At 35.5% G+C, this 25,133-nt stretch overlaps 1 protein-coding gene across 2 annotated transcripts in view; it reads left to right on the top strand.

The window, feature by feature from the left end:
* Window positions 1-25,133, top strand: part of LOC143240938 (uncharacterized) — a 48,286-nt gene that overhangs the window by 16,089 nt on the left and 7,064 nt on the right. For both annotated transcript variants that reach the window (XM_076484209.1, XM_076484208.1), the window contains exons 2-5: window positions 6,439-6,616; window positions 21,491-21,575; window positions 22,928-23,021; window positions 24,727-24,859. In XM_076484209.1, coding sequence (XP_076340324.1) covers window positions 6,439-6,616; window positions 21,491-21,575; window positions 22,928-23,021; window positions 24,727-24,859 — 490 coding nt within the window. The remainder of the gene's footprint in view (window positions 1-6,438; window positions 6,617-21,490; window positions 21,576-22,927; window positions 23,022-24,726; window positions 24,860-25,133) is intronic.

The following is a 25,133-nucleotide window of genomic DNA, read 5'->3' as shown; positions in this document are numbered from 1 at the left end:
AACCCTCAGATTACGAGTCGCACGCCTTAACACGCTTGGCCATGCCGGACCTTGTGCAAAGCTACTCGAGGGTTTACTGCACTAGTTATCTCGTCCTAATTTAAAATTGGTAGATTTGAAGGAAGGCAGCTAGTCAGCACCACCAACTCGTGGGCATATCTTTATCAATGAATAGTGAGATTAATCGTTACATTATAGCTCCCTCCGGTTGAAAAAGTGACCATGTTTGGTGACATGGTTTGAACTTACGACCATGATGTTGCGAGTCGAGACCCTGACCATCACAGTGCACCAGACCCCGTAGATTTAGGTATACTGGAATATGTATGTTTATGAAATTTCACAGAGGTCTGATATAGTAAGAGACGAATGTTCAAAATATAATGTGCAACGAACTTTTAATTTGACATTTTACTATAACAAACTAGGTGGACTGTTTATATACACCTTGTTATCCATCTATTTTTAAGTCCTCAATTCAATAATATATGTGGAATTGGAATTAATCTCCAGAGTTTTTGCATCCAGAAATGGAAGCGTAACCGATATTATCGAAAAGCCAGGCAAATCCCTATCAAGAAATTTTCTTTTCTTTGAAAACCTGTACCTTTATCGGTCCCGTTCATAAACATAAGGTCCCAGCATGGCCAACTGTCAGGGCGCTCTACTCGTAATCTGAGGGTTGAAAATTCGAATCCTCGTTGCACTAAACATGTTCACCTGTTAATCCGTAATGGCGATATAATGTTACGGTCAATCCCATTATTCGTTGGTAAAAGAGTTGGCGGTGGGTGGTGATGACTAGCTATCTTCTTTTTAATCTTACAGTGTTAAATTAGGGACAGCTATCGCAGATAGCCCTCATGTAGCTTTGCATGAAAATAAAAAAAAATCAAACAAACATAATGAATTATTTACAGGATATACTGTATATGAAATGTAATAGGTATGCAAGCATCAAATATTGAACAAATCCTTTGGTGCGTTTCTCTCGGCTGGGATAATTAACCACTTTGTTGACACTCCTGAGACCGGTAATAATACGCTACCGACTTACTCCCCATTTCCCTAGACTACAGAAAGTCTCGTGTCAATTGCGTCTAGAAGTTACCTTCTTTCTATCCATTGTACATCCCCTCCTTCTAGTAAGATTTATTTAGTTGAAGGAGTTTAAATGCGTTACCATATCAAAGTACCACGCCCTTTAGTTGACACTGAATATATAAGTTGTCCTTGACACGGAAAATATGCGCTTATCTGCGTATAGAAAACAGAAAAAGCCTGCGAAATAAATTCATCCATAAATTCATATTAATGTTTCATAGTTATTTAGATCCGTTTATTTTACATTTAAATGTCCCTGGTGTAGTATTTATTTTCTTCCATAAGGCTATTAAAATACACAACAAACTCATAGACGTTGATTTAACTTTGTATTTGATTAAGGTTTGTAAGAATATGTTTGGTTTTGGTTTGTTTGTTTTGAATTTCGCCCAAAGCTACACGAAGGCTATCTGCACTAGCTATCCCTTATTTAGCAGCGCAAGAATCGAAAGAAGGCAGCTAGTCATCATCACCCACCGCCAACTCTTGAGCTACTCTTTTACGAACGAATAATAGGATTGACCGTCACATTATAACGCCCCCATGGCTGAAAGGGTGAGCATGTTTTGTGCGACCTGGATTCGAACCCGCGAAAACAGTTTGTTATAAGGTTGAAAAATACTTCCCGTAATAAATGCCAGCCATTTGAATTTTTATTATAATCAGCTAAAATCGCAATGGCTGAAAGGGTGAGCATGTTTTGTGCGACCTGGATTCGAACCCGCGAAAACAGTTTGTTATAAGGTTGAAAAATACTTCCCGTAATAAATGCCAGCCATTTGAATTTTTATTATAATCAGCTAAAATCGCAATGATGAATGATATAAAAATTTTTAAATACAGAACAAAACCCATGAAGTACGACAAAAATATGTAATATAAGAAAAAGTTAAGCAATGATAACAGTTAGTCTGTTTATAATGTGTTTGCAAATACCTCTCATAGTACTGAATGGAATGTTTAAACAGATCTCTTGAAGACATAGCTGGGTTATCACAACACACGAATCATAGGTTATCATGCTGTAGATGATGGTCTTTAGGTGTCTTTATCCTGGATATGAGTCCTGCTTTACGAAACAAATATCCCAGAACAGGTCATCCAAGTTATACTCAAGAGTCAACTTGAATTTTTTTTTCTAATATCGCTAGTCCCCTCCCCAGTGGTACAGCGGCATGTCTGCGGTCTTATAACCCTAGAAATCGGGTTTCGATACCGTGGTGGGCAGAGCACGTATAGCCCAGCATGTAGCTCTGTGCTTAAATGCTAATACAATTACCTAATAGCGCCACCTATATGTCAATATTATCAACGCCTGAAGATATGTTTTTTACTCGTTAAACTTGTCTTGATAATTGTTTTTGAAAGTTTTAAACGTTTTTATACCAAGCACAAACCAAAGTGACAAGAATTTATAAATAATGTATAGATTCATGAACAAAAAATATCTCAAGATGAAACAAGTACATCCGGGTGTATATCATTTAGTATACTTTATAATATTGTTTATTTGTTTTTGAATTTCGCACAAAGCTACTTGGGGCTATCTGTGCTAGCCGTCCCTAATTTAGCAGTGTAGGATTAGAGGTAAGGCAGCTGGTCATCACCACCAACCGTCAACTCTTGGGCTACTCTTTTACCAACGAATATTGAGATTGGTCATTCCGTTATAACGCCCCCACGGCTCAAAGGTGACGGAGATTCGAACGCTTTAACCCACCTGGCCATGCCGGGCCCTTTATAATATTAGTATTTTTAAAATATTAGAACACTTCATAATATTAGTATACTTAATAATATTAATATACTCTATAATATTAATATACTTTATAATATTAGTATTTTTAAAATATTAGAATACTTAATGATATTAGTATACTCCGGAAATGTAAACTTGGAATTCGTGTTAAACTACTTATGTTTTATAATGACAAAATACGAAATGAAACAGTTACAGTTTGTGTAAGGAAGTCAATCCCATTTACTATTGCTAAGTTGTATCACTTTAAAATTGGTTTCTTTGAGTGTTTTTGTTGATACAGAATATTCATCTGCAGCGACTTCCTTATGCAAAGTGATTCAGTTTTTATTGCTTAGATAAAAAACAAAAGTATTAGTGTCTATAATGGGCCTGACATGCTCAGGTTGGGAAGGCGCTCGACTCGTAATCTGAGGGTTGCGGATTCAAATCCCCGTCGCAACAAACATGCCCCCCTTTCAGTCGTAGGGACGTTACAATGTACATTCAATCCCATTACTTGTTGGTAAAAGAGTAGTCCAAGAATTGGCGGTGGGTGATGATGACTAGATGCCTTCCGTCTAGTCTTACACTGCTAAATTAGGGACGTGCCTATATTACAGCTAGTTTGTAACTGGAAACTGTAGACTTGGTGCTCTACATATTACTGGTATCTAAACGTGAATTTTAGTGTCGTAAGCCTGCAGGCTTACCGCTGAACCAGTGGGGATAAAAGCTAATGGAAATTCTATATTGCAAGTAGAAGTGTGCGTATGTTGTAAATGTACAAAGTATGTGTGGATGGGTGATAGGTATATGTAATTAATGATGTACGTTCTCTTTAAGTTCAGGGATTTTATCTTTTTGACGGCAGCTCTACACATAAAATATGCTGCCCTTCTACCCATGGACATAGCTAAGGTCGAGCAGTGTCGTTTTTAATTGGTCTATTTCGTACTTCGCTACCAGTTAGGGTGTTAGCCACAAGACACGCATGTGTGTACAGGTGTTAGACGTCTGTGGATTAACAAAAATAAATAAGTAGCATTTGCTTTCAATTTAACGTATATATATGTTGTTTCTAAAAATGTACGTTTAACACGTTAAATATTTTTATGTTTAGGTTTAAAAAAACCAAAAATAAAGTGCTTTTCAAAAGATTTATTCAACCTAAGTCCAACTTACATCTGGTAAACTATTTTAATATTCCATTAAAACTATGTGTTACTGTGTTTATAAGAGTTTCGTTTCTTCCTTATACTGTTATAAATTTGACAGTTGAGTCGTTCAGCATAACTGTTCTTTGCGACTTGCCGGAGGAAAAACCTTTTATTTATTGTTTGTATTATTCAAATAGGTTTTATTATTCAGTTAGAATACCTTTGTAAACAGTATGTTTTTATTGTTGTTTTTTTTCGAGCGTAGTAAAATATCCATGTGGAATGATAATTTTCCCTTTATTCAGATTTCCAAAAGTTCTGGGTTATTCTGATGTCAAGGGAATGAGTGTAGCCTAATAGTTAGTGCTCTAGGTTGGGCCCGGCATGACCAAGCGTGTTAAGGTGTTCGACTCGTAATCCGAGGGTCGCGAGTTCGAATCCCGGTCGCACCAAACATGCTTGCCCTTTCAGCTGTGTGGGCTTTATAACGTGACAGTCAATCCCACTATTCGTTGGTAAAAGAGTAGCCCAAGAATTGGCGGTAGGTGGTGATGACTAGCTGCTTTCCCTCTAGTCTTACACTGCTAAATTAGGGATGGCTAGCGCAGATAGCCCTCGAGTAGCTTTGCGCGAAATTTAAAACAAACAAACAAGCTCTGGGCTGCGTACTAGCAGGTTCAAAAAGTCGAACTGCAATATGCTCTGTAAGTGCTCTACGCTTTAAGCTATCAGGGAAGGGGAAACTGTGGCATTCAGTTCCTTTGTAGCTGTTTGTTTGGCCGATACTTCCAACTGGTTTTCTTCCCTCTGAGCGGTAGTTACCGAAACAGGACAACAGAGGAAATTTTTTTATTTAATTAATACAGGAAAGCTGGTTAAGAAAAATGTATTTCAGATTTTGGAATTTTTGCCGTTATTTACTTACCTGTATGACACAAGTATATTTTATGCTCTCAGTAATGACCGCATAAAACATATATAACATTCTGTCCTTTCTAATTAATTTATCAAAGTGTTTTCCACATTTTCTCTCGTGCCAATAATTCCACCATCTTGGAAGGAATATGAAGTCGACTTGTACACTACAGACATTAGATATATTTCATTAAAATAACGAACTTATTCGTGTGTTTTTTGTTTTCATTTCAATAGGACGGAATGCAGATCATTAACATGGACTTTATATCTGCGGATACCGTTATCGAAAAAAAAAAAAAAAAAAAAAGGGAATAGTAAAAAGGGAGAGCAAGAAAAGTAAAATCGCTATCCGCACTTTGGGTCATGCGTGCGTTACAAGGGTAGTACCTTTCAAATCTTATTTGGTCAGACAACAGTGTGTGTGATATTGTGAAGGTTTCATTCCCTTACTTTGCTCAAATTAGAGATGACTTGTGGATATAGCCATAAACAATTAAACAACCACAATTGACGCGGCAAGTAACACTACCCTAACCTAATCTTTCATAGTTAACAGAAAAAATAAATTTTACGAAATCGAGCGTGGCCAGCAAAGAGGCGGAAAAGTGCAATAGACGCAGTCAAACGTCAGTAAATTCCTTTGTAAGCCAATCAAAACTAAAATAATTTATGAAAAGAATTCGTGGCGTATTCACAGAACGATATTTGTCAGAAATTACTTTAATTAACAACTTATAATATATAAAATATAAAGAAACCAGTACGCTTTGTTTGGTAGCACTTCGCTGATAGCTTGTTTGTTTTGTTTTTGAATTTCGCGCAAATTCTATTTGCGCTAGCCATCCCTAATTTAGCAGTGCAAGACCAGAGGGAAGGCAGCTAGTCATAACCACACACACACACAGTGCTATCAGCAAACTGGCATACCAAGTGAATAAGGCGTTCGACTCGTATATTATAACGGGTCGCGGGTTGAAAGGTCGCAAGCATGCTCGGTGCGACCGGGGCGTTCCAATGACGGTCAATCCGACTATTCGTTGGTAGAATAGTAGCCCAAGAGTTGGCGGTGGGTGGTTATGACTAGCTGCCTTCCCTCTGGTCTTGTGTGTTGTGTTTTTGTTAATGTCCCCTGACACTTTCTTCCAGCCCTCAGTTAAGGAAACCCTCGTGTTGTGCTTCCATTGCGATATTCTTAATTATTGTCATTTCTAATTCAATAACACATTAATTCACAGTTAAATAGAAGATTCGGATTATATTTTAAAATAATAAATGGGAGTATATACGCCTAGAATTTATACATTTTCTGCGTAAATAAGGGTTAACAATTCTATTGAACTAAATTTCATGTGAACTAATACGGAATTTCCTGATGATAATGGCACATGATATTCATACTCAACAAACTTTATATTTGAATTCCACCAAATAGTTCTAGCCTGTTATAATAATGAATAACGACGATTAGGGAAACCATTTGTTTAATGACAAACACACTTTGTATCTTTCACATTATAGGTGATGCTGAAAATCTACACTCGTGTTTTGTGTGCCGACATGGAATATAAAACTCTCTGCATCAGTCCCGACACTACGAGCAAAGAAGTAGTTCGATCATTGTTGAATAAGTTTCGAATGAAACATCGAGATCCGAACTTATTCTATCTTACAATGGAAGTATGGATGAGGAAAACAGGTAAGATTTAACTCTAATAACCACTAGTTGATATACAATTAAAAAAACCAAAACAAATCGTATTGCTTTCAGAGATATAAATGCTTTTTATTATACCATTTTCTTACTAAGAACATTTTCATTCAGTGAATTTCAATACTGAAAGTTATTGGTAGATTTCTTCAGATGTTTTACACGAACAAAAGGTAACATGAAAAACATAATTTTTTAAACGAGCGCAAATCCTGCTCTACTTCATGAAGCCCAACTTTTTCAATACCCAGAGAAGAATAATAACATTGGTTTGTCTCGTTTGTTAAAAGAATAAGTTGCTTCCTCTTTATGTATATTTGATAGTCTCATAACACAATAAGATACACCATCCAAATTGTATATTTGACATTTTCTAAACGTAAAATAATTCACAATCATTGTTTCCCTGCCTGTTGTGTCCTGGCTTTCTCCCTGTCAAAGATTGTAGAACGTTGTTTCTCTGCTTGTTATGTCATTGCCTTGTCCCTATCAAAGAATATTGAACATTGTTTCAATGCTTGCTGTTGTGACTGTGCCACGGCCTTGTCCCTATCAAAGATTGTAGAACATTATTTTACCACTTGCTGTTGTGACTGTGCCATAGCCTTGTCCCTAGGCCCCCCCTTGGCCAAGCGTGTTAAGGCGTGCGACTCGTAATCCGAGGGTCGCGGGTTCGCATCCCCATTGCGCCAAACATGCTCGCCCTTTCAGCCGTGACGGTCAATCCCACTATTCGTTGGTAAAAGAGTAGCCCCAGAGTTGGCGGTGGGTGCTTATGACTAGCTGCCTTCCCTCTAGTCTTACACTGCTAAATTAGGGACGGCTAGCGCAGATAGTCCTCGAGTAGCTTTGTGCGAAATTCAAAAACAAACAAACAAACAAACAAACAAGCCTTGTCCCTATCAAAGATTCTAGAACATTGTTTCACCGCCTGCTGTGGTGATTGTTTTGGGGCCTTGTCCCTTGCATGGCTATAGAGTACCATGAAGTATCTTTAGAGGTGTTGATTTCAATTCTTATCAAGTCTTTCGCACTGAGCTTTTTCAGAATATTGATATTTTCCAACTGAAGAGCCAAAGACTGAGCACGTGAGTCCAAACCAAAGATATCTGCTTTTGTCAGGTCTTCTACTTATGTAAAGTAATCACAGTAAAACAAGGTTCTTCCGCGAGATCTTTTCCTGGGACAATCCTCCGCCGTTTGTAAGTCTGCGGATTTAAAATCAGGGGTTTAATTTCTCTTGGTGGATGGACACAACAGATAGCCCGATGTGGCTTTGCTTTAAAAAAACAAAACAAAACACGCACACATTCTCTAGGACACTGCAGTTGGGAGATGAAAGTGTGTGTTTGTGGATTGCTGTGAACTCTCTTTCTAAATCAGCATCTAGTGTCTTTTTCTTTGACAATCGCTTTAACTTTGTTTTATTGTATAGGGTTCTGCAGGACTTAGGGCACAATATTTAAGAATAGTTTCTGCATTTCCATTTCTTTCATCAAATGGGCTAATTCTAAAATTGCTGGCAGCTCACTGACCTCGACATTGCTATTGTTCTATAAGCTCCACTGAGGTTCTTTCTTCTCCATTCTACAGGACACAGCAAATGTTCTTCGTTGACCTTGTGATAAATAAGACACATGGGTCAGACGACAGAATGTGCTTCTATTGATCCTGGGAAATTACAAAGTCACACTTTTCAGGATACGTTTTTATTTCTCTGGCATTAACCCTAATAATTTATTTCTACACTAAAATGTCTGTCTGCATTAGTCTTGATTGTGATTAATTGTGTCTTAAACTACGGTTAGCTTGTAACTCACAAACAGAAGTACGTTAAATAAACGGGAATGGTTTGGTTTGTTTTAAATTTCGCGCAAAGCTACTCGAGGGCTATCTGCGCTAGCCTTCCATATTTAACAGTGTAAGACTAGAGGGAAGGAAGCTAGCCATTACCACCCACTACCAACTCTTGAACTACTCTTTTACCATCGAATAATAGGATTGACCCTCACATTATAACGCCCCCGGCTGAGAGGGCGAGCATGTTTGGTGCGACGGAAATTCGAACCCGCAACCCTCAGATTACGAGTAAAACGCCTTAACCCACCTGGCCATGCCGGGCATCAGTGGAAGTACGTGAGTTCAGTAAACAGTTAATATTTTGTGTGTGTCCCTTTTACTTTAATAATTGTAGACAGTGTTTCAGGTCCATTGTGGGGTCCATTGCAGCTTTTTTCTTAGCTTAGCAATTTCTGCATTGGATAAATGTTTGGAGTCGTTATCTTCTTGGTAGTATAATCCTTTACCAACAATATGCAAACCACTAGGTATACCTTGATGGATCAGTATTTGATGGTACTTACACTGGTCCAATATTCCATCTATTTTGCAAATATATGCTGTCACCACAGCAGAAGAACATCCCCAAAGTACCATACTGCCTTCCCTCATGCTTCATGATAGGTGCTATGCATTGACGTATCTTTCACTTACAACATACGCTTTGAACCTAATATTTCAAACTTGGACTCTGTACACAACACCCTTTTTCAATGATCCACAGTCCAGTTTTGTACTTTTTAGCAAATTTCAATCTCTTGACAAAACTTGAAACTTCAAGTTAATGTTTAAAACTGCTACACAATCAAATATTTCACTCTCGTTGAGTCTTCTTGATACTGTAGATCTGAAGAGTTTTCTATCATGTGGTACATGGTTGTTTTTATCTCATGGTTGAGATCAGTGGCTGTCTTCCTTCTGTTTTGAAGGCTACATAAACAAAGATACTTAACATTAGTATCATTGAGTTTAGGTGTTCTGCCTTTTCCTTTCTTATTTTCATATTTACGTGTCTCGGTCTCACGATATAGGGTGTACTTGACAGCATTTGGTGACCATTTCAAGTCTGTAGCAGTTTGTTGGAGAGTCCAACCAGCATGACGTAAAGTTTTTATGTGAAATCTCTGCTTTGCTGACAATTATCTACGGGTTTTGAGCTGTGTCATGACAACACAACTTAATATATAGCGCAAAACACTGTTTTTATCAAGGTTTGTTTGTGGAGTGTTATTAAATTGATTTCTACTATTATATACCAGTACCATATGCTAGGCCCTTGCTATCTTCTTTCTGTATAGTTAAGACACTAAATGGGGTACTATGATAGTTATTTCAGACCCTAAATTTGATCAATATGTTTATTCAACTAGAACCCTTATAACATGCCCTTGGTACAAGTACATGGGAATTATAAAGAATGATGAGTATTCTCATCCTGGTTCGTTCAGTTGTCAACAGGGATCAGAGAAGCATTACCATAGTGTTGAAATTTACATTATGTAACAACATGGAATAATTAGTCTATAAAATGGAAAGAATGACAAAATATTCTCTTGTTCTAACACTTTTTGCGCAGTACTGAACAGCAGAGAGCAATATTATATTTATATGGATAACAGTTTTGAAATTTAATGCTTGGTACATTTAAGATCTTTATTAGCTTCCTAGATCATGAATTTATCATATGATGAAAACATAAGTAGTGAGAGAGGATATTTTATGAACAACATCAGAGGACATTTTTTCTAGATGTTATTATTTTGTGATGATTTAGCTAGTTTCTTTATAAAAGCAAATATTTGTTTTATTTACTTTGTTTACATAAAGGCCTTGTGCTGTACTGTACATTCATCATTTGTATTCTATCATACTATAAAGGTAATTAGAGCTATTCGTCACATTAGATATTTTTTATGGTGAAGCGGAGGACCTATATCAACCTAGAAGTAATCACTATAAGTTTTTTTTTGTTTTTTTAAATCTCGCACAAAGCTACTCGATGGCTCTCTGTGCTAGCCGTCCCTAATTTAGCAGTGTAAGACTAGAGGGAAGGCAGCTAGTCATCACCACCCACCGCCAACTCTTGGGCTACTCTTTTACTGACGAATAGTGGGATTGACCTAACATTATAACGCTCCCACGGCTGAAAGGACGAGCATGTTTGGCGCGACTGGGATGCGAACCCGCGACCCTCAGATTACGAGTCACGTCCCTTAACACGCTTTGCCATGCCGGGCCTAGATCACTATAAGATATTAGGGGTTTTCTAGTTATTGGATCAATGTCATGAGATTAAACTCAGCAGTATGTTTGGTGACACTTTCAACGTGATCACAAAACGGTTTCAATCTTAATGATGCTTCAAAATACCCGATGAATGATTGAAAACGACACTTTTGCCAGCCGACGTTTACAACCTATTATTTCGAACGTTTTACAATACTTGTGACTTTGTGAGCCTTGACGCTAGGAATGGATGACTTGGGCTATTTGAGAAGTCTCTAGCTATATATGAGCACGCCTTCTATGAAATTCTGGGATTATTGTGCTGATGAATCGCGTGATAATCGAGAATTAAACTCGTCCTCGTCTATAGTTATTTGGACGTGGGAAGTAATGTTTCCAAGCACGCTAACACTCTCCATCGCTTGCAAACGGTTTGCCAATCGCATCGACCCAGTGAAGGCGTATTGCTTAATTCATAACCTAGGCGTGTACCTCGTGACGAATTGATCATACCAATCATTATAATAACGTGTTACAGCCAAGCAATTTCGTCAAACTGAACGTAGAAAGTGATAAATTCTAGGCGAATTCATTATTAGAAATATGCATTTTTAAATGTTGCCGCTTTCAAGACTTGGCAATAGTTCTATGTAATAAGACAAAGAAAGTAAAATTTTGGAGCTGGACTTGATTAAAGCTAAATACGTCAGAGCTTAAACAGGAGTTATTACATTAAACGTAGAAACCTTCGCTCTTGTTCTGATAGAAAACGTCCTTCAAATAATCTGTTGCAATTAACTTGAAAATTAACCATATCATTGTAACTTCAACAATTAACTTGAAAAATAACCATATCATTGTAACTTCAACAATTAACTTGAAAAATAACCATATCATTGTAACTTCAACAATTAACTTGAAAAATAATCATATCATTGTAACTTCAACAATTAACTTAAAAAATAATCATATCATTGTAACTTCAACAATTAACTTGAAAAATAATCATATCATTGTAACTTCAACAATTAACTTGAAAAATAATCATATCATTGTAACTTCAACAATTAATTTGGAAAATAATCATATCATTGTAACTTCAACAATTAGCTTGAAAATTAACCATATCATTGTAACTTCAACAATTAACTTGAAAAATAATCATATCATTGTAACTTCAACAATTAACTTGAAAAATAATCATATCATTGTAACTTCAACAATTAACTTGCATCGATCAAAATTTTTATTTTTTTTCTGAACCGAAAATAAGAGGGTTAATGGTGTGTTTGTTTATTTTTTAAATTTCACGCAAAGGTACACGAGGTCTATTCGCACTAGCCGCACCTTATTTAGCAGTGTAAGACTAGAGAATGGACAAATAGTCATCACTACCCACTGCCAACTCTTATACCAACGAATAGTGAGATTGACCCTCACATTATAACATACGCATGGCTAAAAGGACGAACATGTTTGGTGTAACGGAGATTCGAACCCGCTACCCTCAGATGAGGAGTCGAGCGCCCTAACCACCTGGTCATGCCGGGCTTAGTGTCAGTGGACTTAAGAGGGTTTTAATTTTTTAAAAAATTGTGATACTAGTATTCTCAGTAAGATTTTGTAGAAATAAAAGTTGGTAATAAATCGACAACCAATGAAAACAGACCATGTAGAGAAGTACCAATAACTATCTTGGTAAATTAATCATTAATGTGACCTTTAAAATGAATTTGGTAATTTCTGAATATTTAAGAACAAATATGGACGTTAGAAGTAAGTGGCTTTTAACATATAGACCAGATTTCGGTTCCCGCTATGAATACAGCACAAACAACTCATTGTGTAGCTTTAAGCTTAGTAACGAAATAACTAAAGAAAATTCCTAGTCGTTCTAAATACTTCGAGACAAAAATAAAAATTATTTTCGTGATTTTGCTGGTATATAGAATGGAAGTATTCAAACATTTAGTATATAAAATCATGCTTGAATTTAACGTTTGAAAATACAGAAACAACATTTTTTTTTAGAAACTGCTTAAGCAAAACCTTCTATAAATAAATCAAGTCCAGTAACTTTTTTAATGTTAAAATTGTTGGTTCAGAATTAAACACAAAGTTACACAATGGGCTTACTGTGGGTCCGTGGACATGCCGCTGTGCCACTAGAGGGCGATAATGATAAACGTGAAGAATGTAGAGCAGATATTGAACATGATAGTGCTTAAGTGGTTCCTACCCTAGTGTCAGTTTTAACTCTCCTGCGTACCGTTTATTAATTAATATTATTTTTCAGAGAAAACGATATTTCATAGATACGGAAAATTATTATTATTTATTTATATTTAGGAGATTATTAGATATAATAAATAAGACTATGGCCCAAGCGAAAGTCTGCCAAATTTAATGGTATTATCATACCAATAATCGTGTTTGTTTTTAGGCTTCTTGCGTGCACTCAACCTTAAGGATTAATAAAGCATGAGTCGTTCATGGAGAAGTGAGATATTCTCATGTCTTACCAGCAAAATATGTTAAAAAAACCAGCATAATGCGATTTGTAACTTAAAATAATTCATAGTAACTCTCAATGAACAAAATGCGAAGCTTCACTGAGATTGTGTAAGTAATGTCATTAAGGTTGAAAAATCCGATTGTGCTTTATATTACCGTGAACGAGAGTTAAACATATTTCACCTTTTTTCTTTCTCTCAGGAAATATTCTTTTTCCAAATGAATCATAATTAACTTTATTATTAACTTGATTTAATGTTTAGTTCGTAAAATGTTTGCTTTGTCATTCCGATTTATCTACAAAGAAAGAGCTTGAGTTAGTTTTGAATTTCGCGCAAAGCTACACAAAGACTATCTGTGCTAGTCGTCCCTAATTTAACAGTGTAAGACTAGAGGTGTTTGTGTGTGTTTTTCTTTTTAGCAAAGCCACAAAGGCTATCTGCTCAGCCCACCGAGGGGAATCGAACCCCTGATTTTAGCGTTGTAAATCCGGAGACATACCGCTGTACTAGCGGGGAGCAAGACTAGAGGGAAGGCAGCTAGCCATCACCACCCACAGCCAACTCTTTGGCTACTCTTTTACCAACGAATAGTGGGATTGACCATCACAGTATAACGCCCCATGAATGAAAGGGCGAAAATGTTTGGTGTGACGGAGATTCGAATACGCGACCCTCAGATTAAGAGTTTGAGTCTAAATTCTCGTCATAATGTGTAGCACGTGTTGGTATTTAATTTAATAATTAAAAACAGTAAAATAATATTTGTCCGATTGTATATTTGCATAAGATTATGTCATTACTGTTTCTGTAGAGTAGTTTGTTATTCACATTTCATACAAATAATAAACTGGAACAAAGTTCAAGCATCCAAGAATAGATTATCTGACCCCTTCATTTCATTCAAGTGACTGGTTATGCAATAAGTTGTTTTTGAAACTAATTCTGAATAATAATTACGTGAATATACAATATAAAAGACACACGTCGTGCAGAGAGAGACATATTTAGCATGCATAAAATGGTAGATAATTTTTAAACCTTGTAGTCTTGTAAAATTGATTACTGTATCGCTCAAAAGCAAAAAGTAATTTAATTGCGAATTTTAATATCTTAGGCCTTTCATTTCCATTTGTTCAGAGCTCAAGAAATTCGTTTATTATATATTCTGTTTATTTTATCGAGAAACAAATAGGAACCGTATGTGCAGTAGAAACTTTTACCACTTACCTAAAATAATTGTCAGTGTTAACATTGTGAGTTTTAAAACCTAAATCGAACACTAACTAGTTCGTCTATTTTGAAAAGAAACAAGGTTCACAAAACACATGAAACATGTTCCTTTATATTGGTTTAATTTTGGTTGTAGTTGCTGTATAAGTAGGACTTCTTTGATTTTGCGTTTGTTTATACATGTTATATGGTTATATTGTGTTTATTTGATTTGCAGTGTTCATAAACGTGTGAAGGTGTTTTCTTGTTGCTGTTACCCTTTGAATCTAGTTTCCATTTTTCTACTTGTTTCTCCAATAGAAACGTCGTGGCAGTTGTTGCATCGCATTTCATAAATAATGTTGGTGTTGTGTTTGTCAGTGTAGTTTTTATATAGTATGGACTTTAGTTTTGTACGTGATTTTTGAATATTTACCGAGGTTATAGTTAAATTGTAGGTTGTAAGTAAGTATATAGCGTGAGCATTTTCTAAATATGTAACATCAGCCAGATCATTTTTCAAAAGACTCTTAACTTTAAATATATTCTAAATCAACTAAATCATAAAGCCTTAATGGTCAGTTTTGACGTAATCTCCCTCTTCACAGAAGTCTCAACCACTGAAACCTGCAAGATAGATTCATAACTTTATATGCAAGACCCTAACCCATTGAAGCAACCAATTAACAACCCTTATAAAATTCACTACCACCAAAACTAACTTTATGTTTAATGACCAAACCTACTTAGACATAAATGGCCTAAGTATGGGGAATCCCGTCACCAGTTCTTGCCAACATTTTTATGACAGATTGAATCACAAGCGATCAATTCAGCCTTACACCCACCACTATACTGGTACAGGCATGTTGATGATACAATTGCTGGATTCACATCTACAGAACACACACTTAGTTTTTTTAAATCACGTTAACTCGATACACCCCAACATTAAGTTCATCTGTGAATAGTAAAAAACTAACCAAACAGCATTTCTTAACCTCAAGATCACTAGAACTTATACACAATTAAAAACAGAAATCCACAGAAAAATCATCCACACTGAATTATACATTCCCTGGGACTCAGCACATGAAACAAAATAAAACTTAACATATTAAAGAGTCAAATAAACACAGTTACAAAAATATGTTCACCTGATGAAATTAATGATGAAATCAACAAAATAAAACAACCCTTCATCAACATCAACAAATTTCCTTCAAAAACCGTTGATAAAATTATACGCACACACCTAGATCAACAACAAACACACAACAATAAATCCCAAGATACAACAAACTACAAAACTTTACACTACTACATACCATATGTTCCTGATATCAGTGACAAAATAAACAACATTTGGAAAAAACTAATAACAAAACACAACATTCCAGTAAACACCAAATTTATTCAAAAACAGGTACAAAACTAGAGTCCATACTATGTAAAAATTACACTGACAAACACAACATCAACACAATTTATAAAATACAATGCAATAACTACTACGATTTGTATATTGGAGAAACAAGCAGACAAATGGAAATTAGATTCAAAGAACACAAAAAACATCTTCACACGTTTTTGAACACAACAAATCAAATAAACACAACATAGCCATATAAAACACACAGATACTAAGTAGGGAAATAAATATAAACAAACGCAAAATCAAAGAAACTCTACTTATACAGCAACTAAAACCAAAATTAAACCAATATAAAGGAACACCTTTATACCTGTACTAATTAATAATCTAATATCAACAACCCTGCACCTGTCTATACTCTCGTCCCTAAGATATGTGCCCGGCAATGGTCAATTGCAAATTTTCTCTTTGTTAACCTGAAGATAACCTACAAAGGTCGAAACGTTGTTCTCTGCTTACCAATAAAAGTGTTAATTCCCACACCAGCCATTCTGAGATATATTTTTATTTCAAGTGGGTTTCTTGTCATTAAGGATTATTTAGAATCATGCTAGTTGGTTGTTATTTAAAACTTCGACATCCTTAAAGTTAAATAGTTACTAAAGTTAAAAATCTATCTAAATACAAAGTAAATTTAAGTTACATTGATGTCATATATACACATATATTTATAATTTCTAAATTTTTCACATTGCAAATGCGTTGGTATGATTCCCATCTTATGCACTTAATCTACGGACCATTTTAGAGAAACATGTGTGTGTGTTTTCTTATAGCAAAGCCACCTGGGGTTATCTGCTAAGCCCACCGAGGGGAATCGAACCCCTGATTTTAGCGTTGTAAATCCGTAGACATACCGCTGTACTAGCGGGGGGCTTAGAGATACATAAAGTGAGAGATAATGAACGATAAAAACTATGAGATTATTTAAAGATTTTATAAAAAATAATAAACACAAAATAACTGTTAAAAATTACGACATTAAAAAATTAACTGAAATACATAAATGTGTATATATATATATATATTTCTAGACCAGTACAATATTTTTTCGTAAGTCGTTAGTCGTTAAATTTCACTTTTTGTGAACAATGCGTAGTACAACAGCCACTAACTGTTTAGAAATTATGTAACAACAGGTTCTCAAGGTTTCATTCTGAAGTATTTACGGTTTTTAGGTAATTATTAGCTCACGTAGAATAATCAGGTTATTATATCAAATAAAACATTATTTGATTAACGAGATATGTAATTTTTGAAACCTAATATGCATTTATGTATAGCAACTTAGGGTGGAGATTGCATCTTAATGTGTTAGGGTTAACAATCTCTTCTAGTGTAGGCTGACATGAAATACCAAGCAAGTCTACTTCATAAAAAACGAAAAAACTTTTGACACATGTATATAATTTTTGTTCTGAAATTGTACCCAGTGCTAAGTTCTAAGTTAGTCGATGCTATCTTTGAAATATATTTTGTAATAAACAACTTACTAGATTATTTTAATAAGTAATTTCATTTGTTTTGGTACAGTTATTTCATTGAATATGATACGCTGTTAAGTGTTATTGAGTTCTCTAAATAGTTTTCTTTCTTTTATGTAAATTATTTTAAAGATGCATATCAAATAGAACAACAAGAAATCCAACCTGGTTGCATGGCTTGCGTATTTCAGTGGACGATCGCCCCCAGTCTTCGTACTTCACAAACCGCGCCTATTGGTTTAACGGTTTTAAAGGCCTTATATGTACTCTGACCTTGCAGATTGCAGATAAGAACGTTAAGTTCAGGTTCATTCCAATACATAACTTGAATATCAATGAGCTATAAAACAATCTGTGATCTGTTGTATTTAAAAATAAAAAATAAAAATTTATATTTTTTAGGACAATAACAGCTTTAGCTCTTTAAAGTAATGTTAGGTTTTGATTCTAAGGTGGTATTTTATAAGAACAAAAAAGCAAAATGACTTAAAAGCATGTGATTCTTCCTTTTTTGTTTACTCTAGGATTTCTTTAATATACTTTTGTTAATGTTTCTAACAGACGTAGCAGGATTTCTCTCACCGATGTCATTTTGTGTGTGTGTATCATACTGACAAATACTTGGAGCACATGCAACTTTTAACACAATACTCTTTTTAACAGAATCTGATGAATATGACACATATGACCAGTTTTTATGATGCACACTTACTGTACCTTTCAATAAATCCAGCTACTTAAAGTACTAATTACTAGCTACATAATCATAATCAAAGTGTTAGGATAAATGTATTAAATACTACTAATCATGTAAGGGTACGTTTCTGCAATGGTACAAAAGACGGTGATTACTTATATCGTGGTCCAGCATGGCCAGGTGGGTTAAAGGTGATTTAAAAAAAACAAACAAAACTTTGCAGTCAAAAGAACTACTCATGCTGATTAATTTTGCAGATCCACATTTTTATAAAAAATATGTGCTAATAAATGAAACATTAAACTTTGTGCAGAAAGAGCTCTTTCCGGGCGGCGATCCGAACGTTTTATTTTTTACGTTTGCCGCTACGAAAAGTACTGTGACGTAATAGTTGCCAAACAAACCGCCAAAGCCAGCGCGTTGAATGTAAATAAACATGGCCAGTGCATACGGAGAAACAGAAGTGGAGTCTGTTTTGACTTTGTGTTCTGAACAGTGTTGAGTAGCGCCATATCAATTCGAACCTACTCTGAACGAACCTAGAACAGTTGCTTTTGACACAGATCTGACAAGTTTTAGTGATGAGGACAGTTCAACGAGAGAGAAGAGCGGAACTATGAGTGATGCTGATAGTGCCCAGGCCGGTTGCGAGTCGGTCATACCTCCAGTGGAAGAATGGTAAGCCTAAGTCATGACAACAAATATGGTCTGTATTATTTCACGTGCAATTTTAAGCATCTCGAAACCTGTCTGGTGTTTATAAATTATTGGTATCACAGACTGGGTTTTATTTGTTTATACTTTGCCGACTATGGTAACTAATACTCGGCCCTTCCACAATCATTGTACCGGGTATTTATGACTCGTGACAAAATGAATTTCAATTATACGTCATAATTCTGTCTATAAAATCAAACTAGATGTAGCAGTCTGAATAGTTAATTTATCTTGAAATGTTAAATTTGAAAAATGGAATTCTTCAAACTTTTCCATATGTGAAAATGATACAAAAACTTCTACAGAATGATCTACCAGCTTTTAAACTTGGAATATACTCTATTTGGGATAGATTTGTCCACTGTCTAGACTAGGAAATCAAGGTTTCACTGACTTTCAGGTGCCACAAATGCAAAACATGCTCATGAATGTGAAATGTGTATGTCTAGTTACATTCTTCAAAAACTTGTACTTTATTAATTATTATATTCTACTAATTATTGTTTATCGCTTTATACTGCTCATATACCTTTAAGTTTGTTCTTTTCGTGATGGCGAGGGATGGCTTCAGAGGGGTGGAACTGGTACGATGCAGGCTGAGATCAGTCCTCAGCTCTACACGAGGAAAGATGGTGGGGACGATCCTGTTTACTGCCGATGTTTTTTCAGTCTCATCTTGCCTGGCTTGAAACCCACGGAATTCAAAACAGTGGGATCCGACACAAAACATGAGCGTTCATGCTTTGCTTGGTGTGAAGGAGTCCAGTTCTTCCTATTGACCATCCGCACCCACTGTCGCCACCTTACCGGTTCCTTCTCCTTGCACGGAAACGAAAAGAAGCTTTTGTCCGATGCCGAACCGTTTTTACAACCATAAGCAAAGCAGTAAACCATGTTATCATAAAACAAAGATAAAGTAGCAATATCAAGACAAAAAATAGTCTCACAAAGTATGTAATCCGAAAACACCACCGATAGATTTACATAAAACAACAGCACTAAAAGGAACACAATGGTCGGCGCGCAACGAAGCGTATTTGGCAACTATTACGTCATAGTTGTAAAACGTCACGGAAACAGCCGAACGACCGAGAGGAACTTGAGTTCGAGGACCCGCATATCTTGTTTCATTTTTTACTCAGAAACTAAAGTGTTTAAAAATATGGCAACCACACAGGAATTATACCTAACCAAAGTACAGTTTCTAAGGCAATTATTAAATTTGTTGAAAATTCACCTTTAAGGCGTTCGACTCGTCTTCTGAGAGTCGCGGTTTCGAATCCCCGTCGCACCAAGACATGCTCGCCCTTTCAGTCGTGGGGACGTTATAATGTGAAGGTCAGTCCCACTATTCGTTGGTAAAAGAGTAGCTCAAGAGTTGACGGTGGGTGATGATGACAAGCTTCCTTCCCTCTAGTTTTACACTTATTAAATTAGGGATGGCTAGCGCAGATAGCCCTCGTGTAGCTTTGCACGAAATTCCAAACAAACAAACTTATATCGTTCAGTTAAATATATCATTTATGTAACTGTTTGAAGAACAAACTGTTTGAACTACTCAGCTGACTACATGTCTTTCTATTCCTTTAATGCCCTATATTTAGTTCACGTCGAATTCTTGATTGTTCAATTGTTAAATGTGCTATTCCGTCCCATACTAACTCTAGTCACTAGAGGTTATTGTTATAGTCAGAAAGGAATATTCGGATATCGAGACTATTGAAAATACAGTATTGTAATGAACGAAGCCTTCATTGAACTACTTGTATCTCAGATCGGCTGGTATAGGTATTAACACTTTTACTAATAAAGCCGTTCTGAGATACACTGTTTCTTCAAGAAGGTTTCTCGTTATCAAGAATTATTTCATTGAACTTCGCTTTTGAGGCAACGAAGAACGCCGAGTCCACCTCAAGTCACTCCAGAGTAACGTCTTCTCTCGTAAAGTTAAAAACTAGTTACAGAACTAACTCTTTGTCCAGAACTGCTATTATGATTAATTTAGGTATTCACTTGGTGTAAGAATATCTGCTGTCACTAATAACGACATGATAAACAGGATTTGAAGATGACAAAGACTTATAAACCTCTAACCACACCTAAGATTCAATGGCTATATCCTCGAGAAATATGGTCAATGAAAATGAAAACACAGCAACACCATTCGACTTCTCATCTTTCAAGATCGCCACTGAAGCTTCACTATGCTTTAATGCCATGAGTTCGCTTAAATGTGGTCTTGGAAGCCACGAATATTTCGCATATGCTCGTTTCAGTTGAAATTTCGGTGTCGGGTACCAATGCTTAATCATGGTCATTAGGATGAGCCTGATGGACAATTGAAAAAGTAGTTCCATGGACAGTACGAAACTTAAGACATCATGCTTATAATAAAGTTCTATCTATCATACATAAGATTGAGAAAATGTATTTTATTTATTAAAAACACATTAAAAGATGTGAACATTTATTTTTAAAGTAATAATCACATATCTCTGATAAACAACCCGATTCTAATAGAGTTTACCTATTAGTAATCTAAACCATATTGACACATTTATTACTACTTTTTCTGAGGCAGTGAAAATTAAAATCAGAATTTAACAAACACTAAGTAATGCCAATTGATTTGTAAACCTTACATTTCATTTATTACTTTTTAATATAATGAGCTCGAAGTATGAAACATATTTTCTTTCGTGGTATGTTTGGTTTGATTTTGACCTTTCTTGATATCAGGAATACCCATCCGCAGCTTGATGGTCCTTGATGACGAAGCTCGGCCTGCAGAGCTCCAAGCTTGCCACCCTCGAGATGAAGCAAAGTAAGAGAACACAGTGTGGTGAAAACATCAGTCCTTTTTTTCTCGCTTGTTTAATGGAATTCTTTCATGTATATTTTGATCTATTTAATATTGCTCAATATTTCGCATAGCAAATTCATCAGGAACATGTAATTTGCGTCCTGATGAACCGAGAGACGAAATATTGGACAATACTAAATACAAAAAAAGAAAAAAAGTAAATTTATATAAGGTTAATTTTTTGGGGGGTTGCGAAAAGATAATTTGCGACTCTAGCTTGTTTTTAATTAAGCACGAAGCTATACGAAGGGCTTTATGGGCTCTGCCACTACCGTTATCGAAACCCGGATTCTAGCATTGAAAGTTTGCAGGCGTACCTCTGTGCCACGTGGGGACCGCAATTCCAGTCAGCTCACCAATATATATGCAAAAAACGGCTCGTTTGGGTTGAAAGAATATTTTACATCGAAGAGCGAACAACGTTTGGACCTTCTTCGGTCATCGTCAGGTTCACACCAATGTTTTTAAAAACATGAGAGGGCTTTCTTTTTCTCTAATGAACGTAAGATGTCACGCGCAATAACCTGAAAATGGATCTTCTACCTGTTCCTCTACCGAGGTGTTTTTGAACCTCTAAACTTACTGTTCTTATATGTAATTAAGCACAAAACTACACCAGGGGTTATCTATGCTCTGTCCACAACGGATATCCAAACCCGTATACTTCCATGGTAAGTCCGTAAACATATCGCTGTGTCACTGGGGTGACCCTGAACCACCGCGTTTGTTACTTATGACTGTTAAGATATTCTATGACCATGTTATGCGTTTTGTATAAATATGATTCCTTGTGTATAAGTAAGAATATTTGATCTGTCATAACTGATGTAAATTTTTTTTTTAAACTACCACAATAGTAGGAAAAAACGTTTTAATCTTAAATAGGTGGAGCTTTACGGAGCTTTTAGCGAGTTCATTTTGTTAAGAACTAATTTTCGTAATTTGTAACATCGTACTTAATTGAAGCTTTTGAATACAATAAGTAACATACTTTTAAAACTATATGAAAATACAAACACACACACACTTTGGGGTCTATGTCCAATCACCAGATAAAGTACATTTGTGGTTAAGGGTTATTCGTGGCTTGATGTTCAATTAGAACAAAACGCACGTGACTAGCGAAGTTATGACATAGCTAATAAAGGAATGATTGGTCAAAACCTTACGGGTAAACGCATTTCACAGACCTTGATCCCTTTTCTAAATAACAGATGGATGAGATAATATGATATAGAAATCAAACTAATTTATTCTTAAAAGAAGTCTGTAACTGTTTGTATTAAACTAGCTTACCGAATTATGCTTTGCAGACAACATATATCATCACGTCCCTTGTGTCGATTCATGCTACAGATGAGAAGAGGAGGTTTGATCAAAATTTATGATGGCTGTTTAATGGCTGAGGTGAGTTTTGCTTTCTAAATGCTAGTTTCAAAGAAACGCATTAAGTTCAAAATGTTGTATTCGGTGAAATTTTATTACGTGGCTTTTATGGAATAAAAAATATAAATTTAATTGTATATAAATTATCACATTCTGAGCTCTAAAATGAACATGAAGGAATTGACATTTAGGGTTAATACGTGATCAAAACTAGCCTAATAAGAAATATCTTTCTCCTTTCTACTTCTGACAATAAATTACAATTAAGTAGACGTAGTAAAAGGATATTATCGTTGTAAAATCACAGAATTAGGCCCATAAATAATTAAGTTATTTTCATAACGAGGTTTACTATCTTATAGGAAAAGAGAAAGTCTGCAGTAATGGATATGTTGTTAGGAGCTAAGTGTTAAATATGCTTACTTGCAAAGTGTGTTAAGAAAGGAACTCGATCAAAAAATATTCAGTCTCATGAAATACTGTAGGAAGCTGAGTTAGTATTAATGTTAAAAATGTCAATTAACGTGCTTACAATTAGCAAGTTTATTACATTCATTTAGCCCTAACGACATTTTGCTATATAACAGAGTTAAAAGTTTTGTAGTTGTTGTCCTTTGCGACATTAATCCTAGCTATTTGGGGCCGGCCCGTATTTCTTTAAAATCAATATTTTTTTAAGTCACGATTGGTCGGACTAGTCGGCATTCGTATAGGACGAGAATATGTGGAAACATGAACTTGGACTCGGGATCCGAGATAGCGAGTCTAGCGCACTACCATCAACTTCTTAAGTTGAAAGGTGATTTTATCACATATGACGTAACATATAAAAGCTTTTGACGAGGTTGCACAGTTTTTACTACACATGTATTCCTTATAAATCACAAAAAATAATGCACTGGTTATTCTTAAAGTTGGCCTTTTGATTATAAAGTAGTAAGTGACATTTATGGTACAATGGGTACCCAGAGGAGAAACCTGTTATTTCGTGATGACGAGAAATCCATTTGAAGTAAAAATGTACCTCAAAACGGCTGGTATTGGTGTTAACACTTTTACTAAAGTAAAGCAGAGAACAACGTTTCGACCTTCTTTGATAATCTTCACATCAACAAACCTGTTAACCTGAAGATGACCTAAGAAGGTCGAAACGTTGTTCTCCGCTTTACTTTAGTAGTACCCCGCTGGTACAGCGGTAAGTCTACGGGATTTACAACGCTAAAATCAGAGGTTTTATTACCTCAGGGGACTCAGCAGATAGCCTGATGCGGCTTTGTTATAAGAAAACAAATAAAATTATTTTAGTAAAAGTGTTAATACACTTACCAAACGTCCTGAGATACATACAAACATGTTATTTATTTATTATTATTATTATTTGTAGGGATGGGTATAGAAACTGTAATTCGTTTTTTGTTTTAACACCTTTATTTGCTGTATAAATGTGTTACCTTTAATCTGCACGGTGCTCTATTTTGCACTGTTTAAGTGAGTAATATGGTTTGAATGTTATATTTAAGTAACTATGCTCATGTATAGCTATGATCTATGTAGATAGCGTGCTTTGATCAGAAGCTAGCATTAATTGATTGATAGAATCAAGAAAAATATCTTGATCGAAAAATACAGGTTTAAATTTGTTTTATTGTAAACACACAGTTAATGGGTTATATTTTCGATCAGAAAATATGTGTGTACTATGATTTGATGTGCTAATTCCTTGCAGTCCCTGTACAAAAGTCTCCTGGTGTCAGATCGAACGACTGTAGAAGAACTGATCCAACTTGTCCTACATTGCTATAACTCCAAAGAGAGACCGAATCTTTTCTCGCTCTACGAAATATCTACCAGTAACAACTGTAAGATATTTTCAAACATTTTATTTTTTTATCTTACTATCAGCTATCAGATGAACAGGAGTTCATAAAGGTATTAACATATAAACTAATTTGTACTTTGGGTCCTTGGATACGTCATAAGAGTGACAGTCAGAACCCACTATGCAGTTAGAGTAACCTAACTGTTCCCTACTACGTTTTTGACTACTTGCATTTCTTCTAGTTATATAAGTTCAAAACTAAGGAAGGTTAGCTTAGATAGTCCTTATGTAGCTTCACACGAGTATCTAAGTCA

This window comes from Tachypleus tridentatus, chromosome 13 (assembly GCF_004210375.1).
Source record: "Tachypleus tridentatus isolate NWPU-2018 chromosome 13, ASM421037v1, whole genome shotgun sequence".
NCBI lineage: Eukaryota > Metazoa > Arthropoda > Merostomata > Xiphosura > Limulidae > Tachypleus > Tachypleus tridentatus.
Note: the sequence above shows the minus strand (reverse complement) of the source record. Positions and strands in the feature narration are given on the sequence as shown.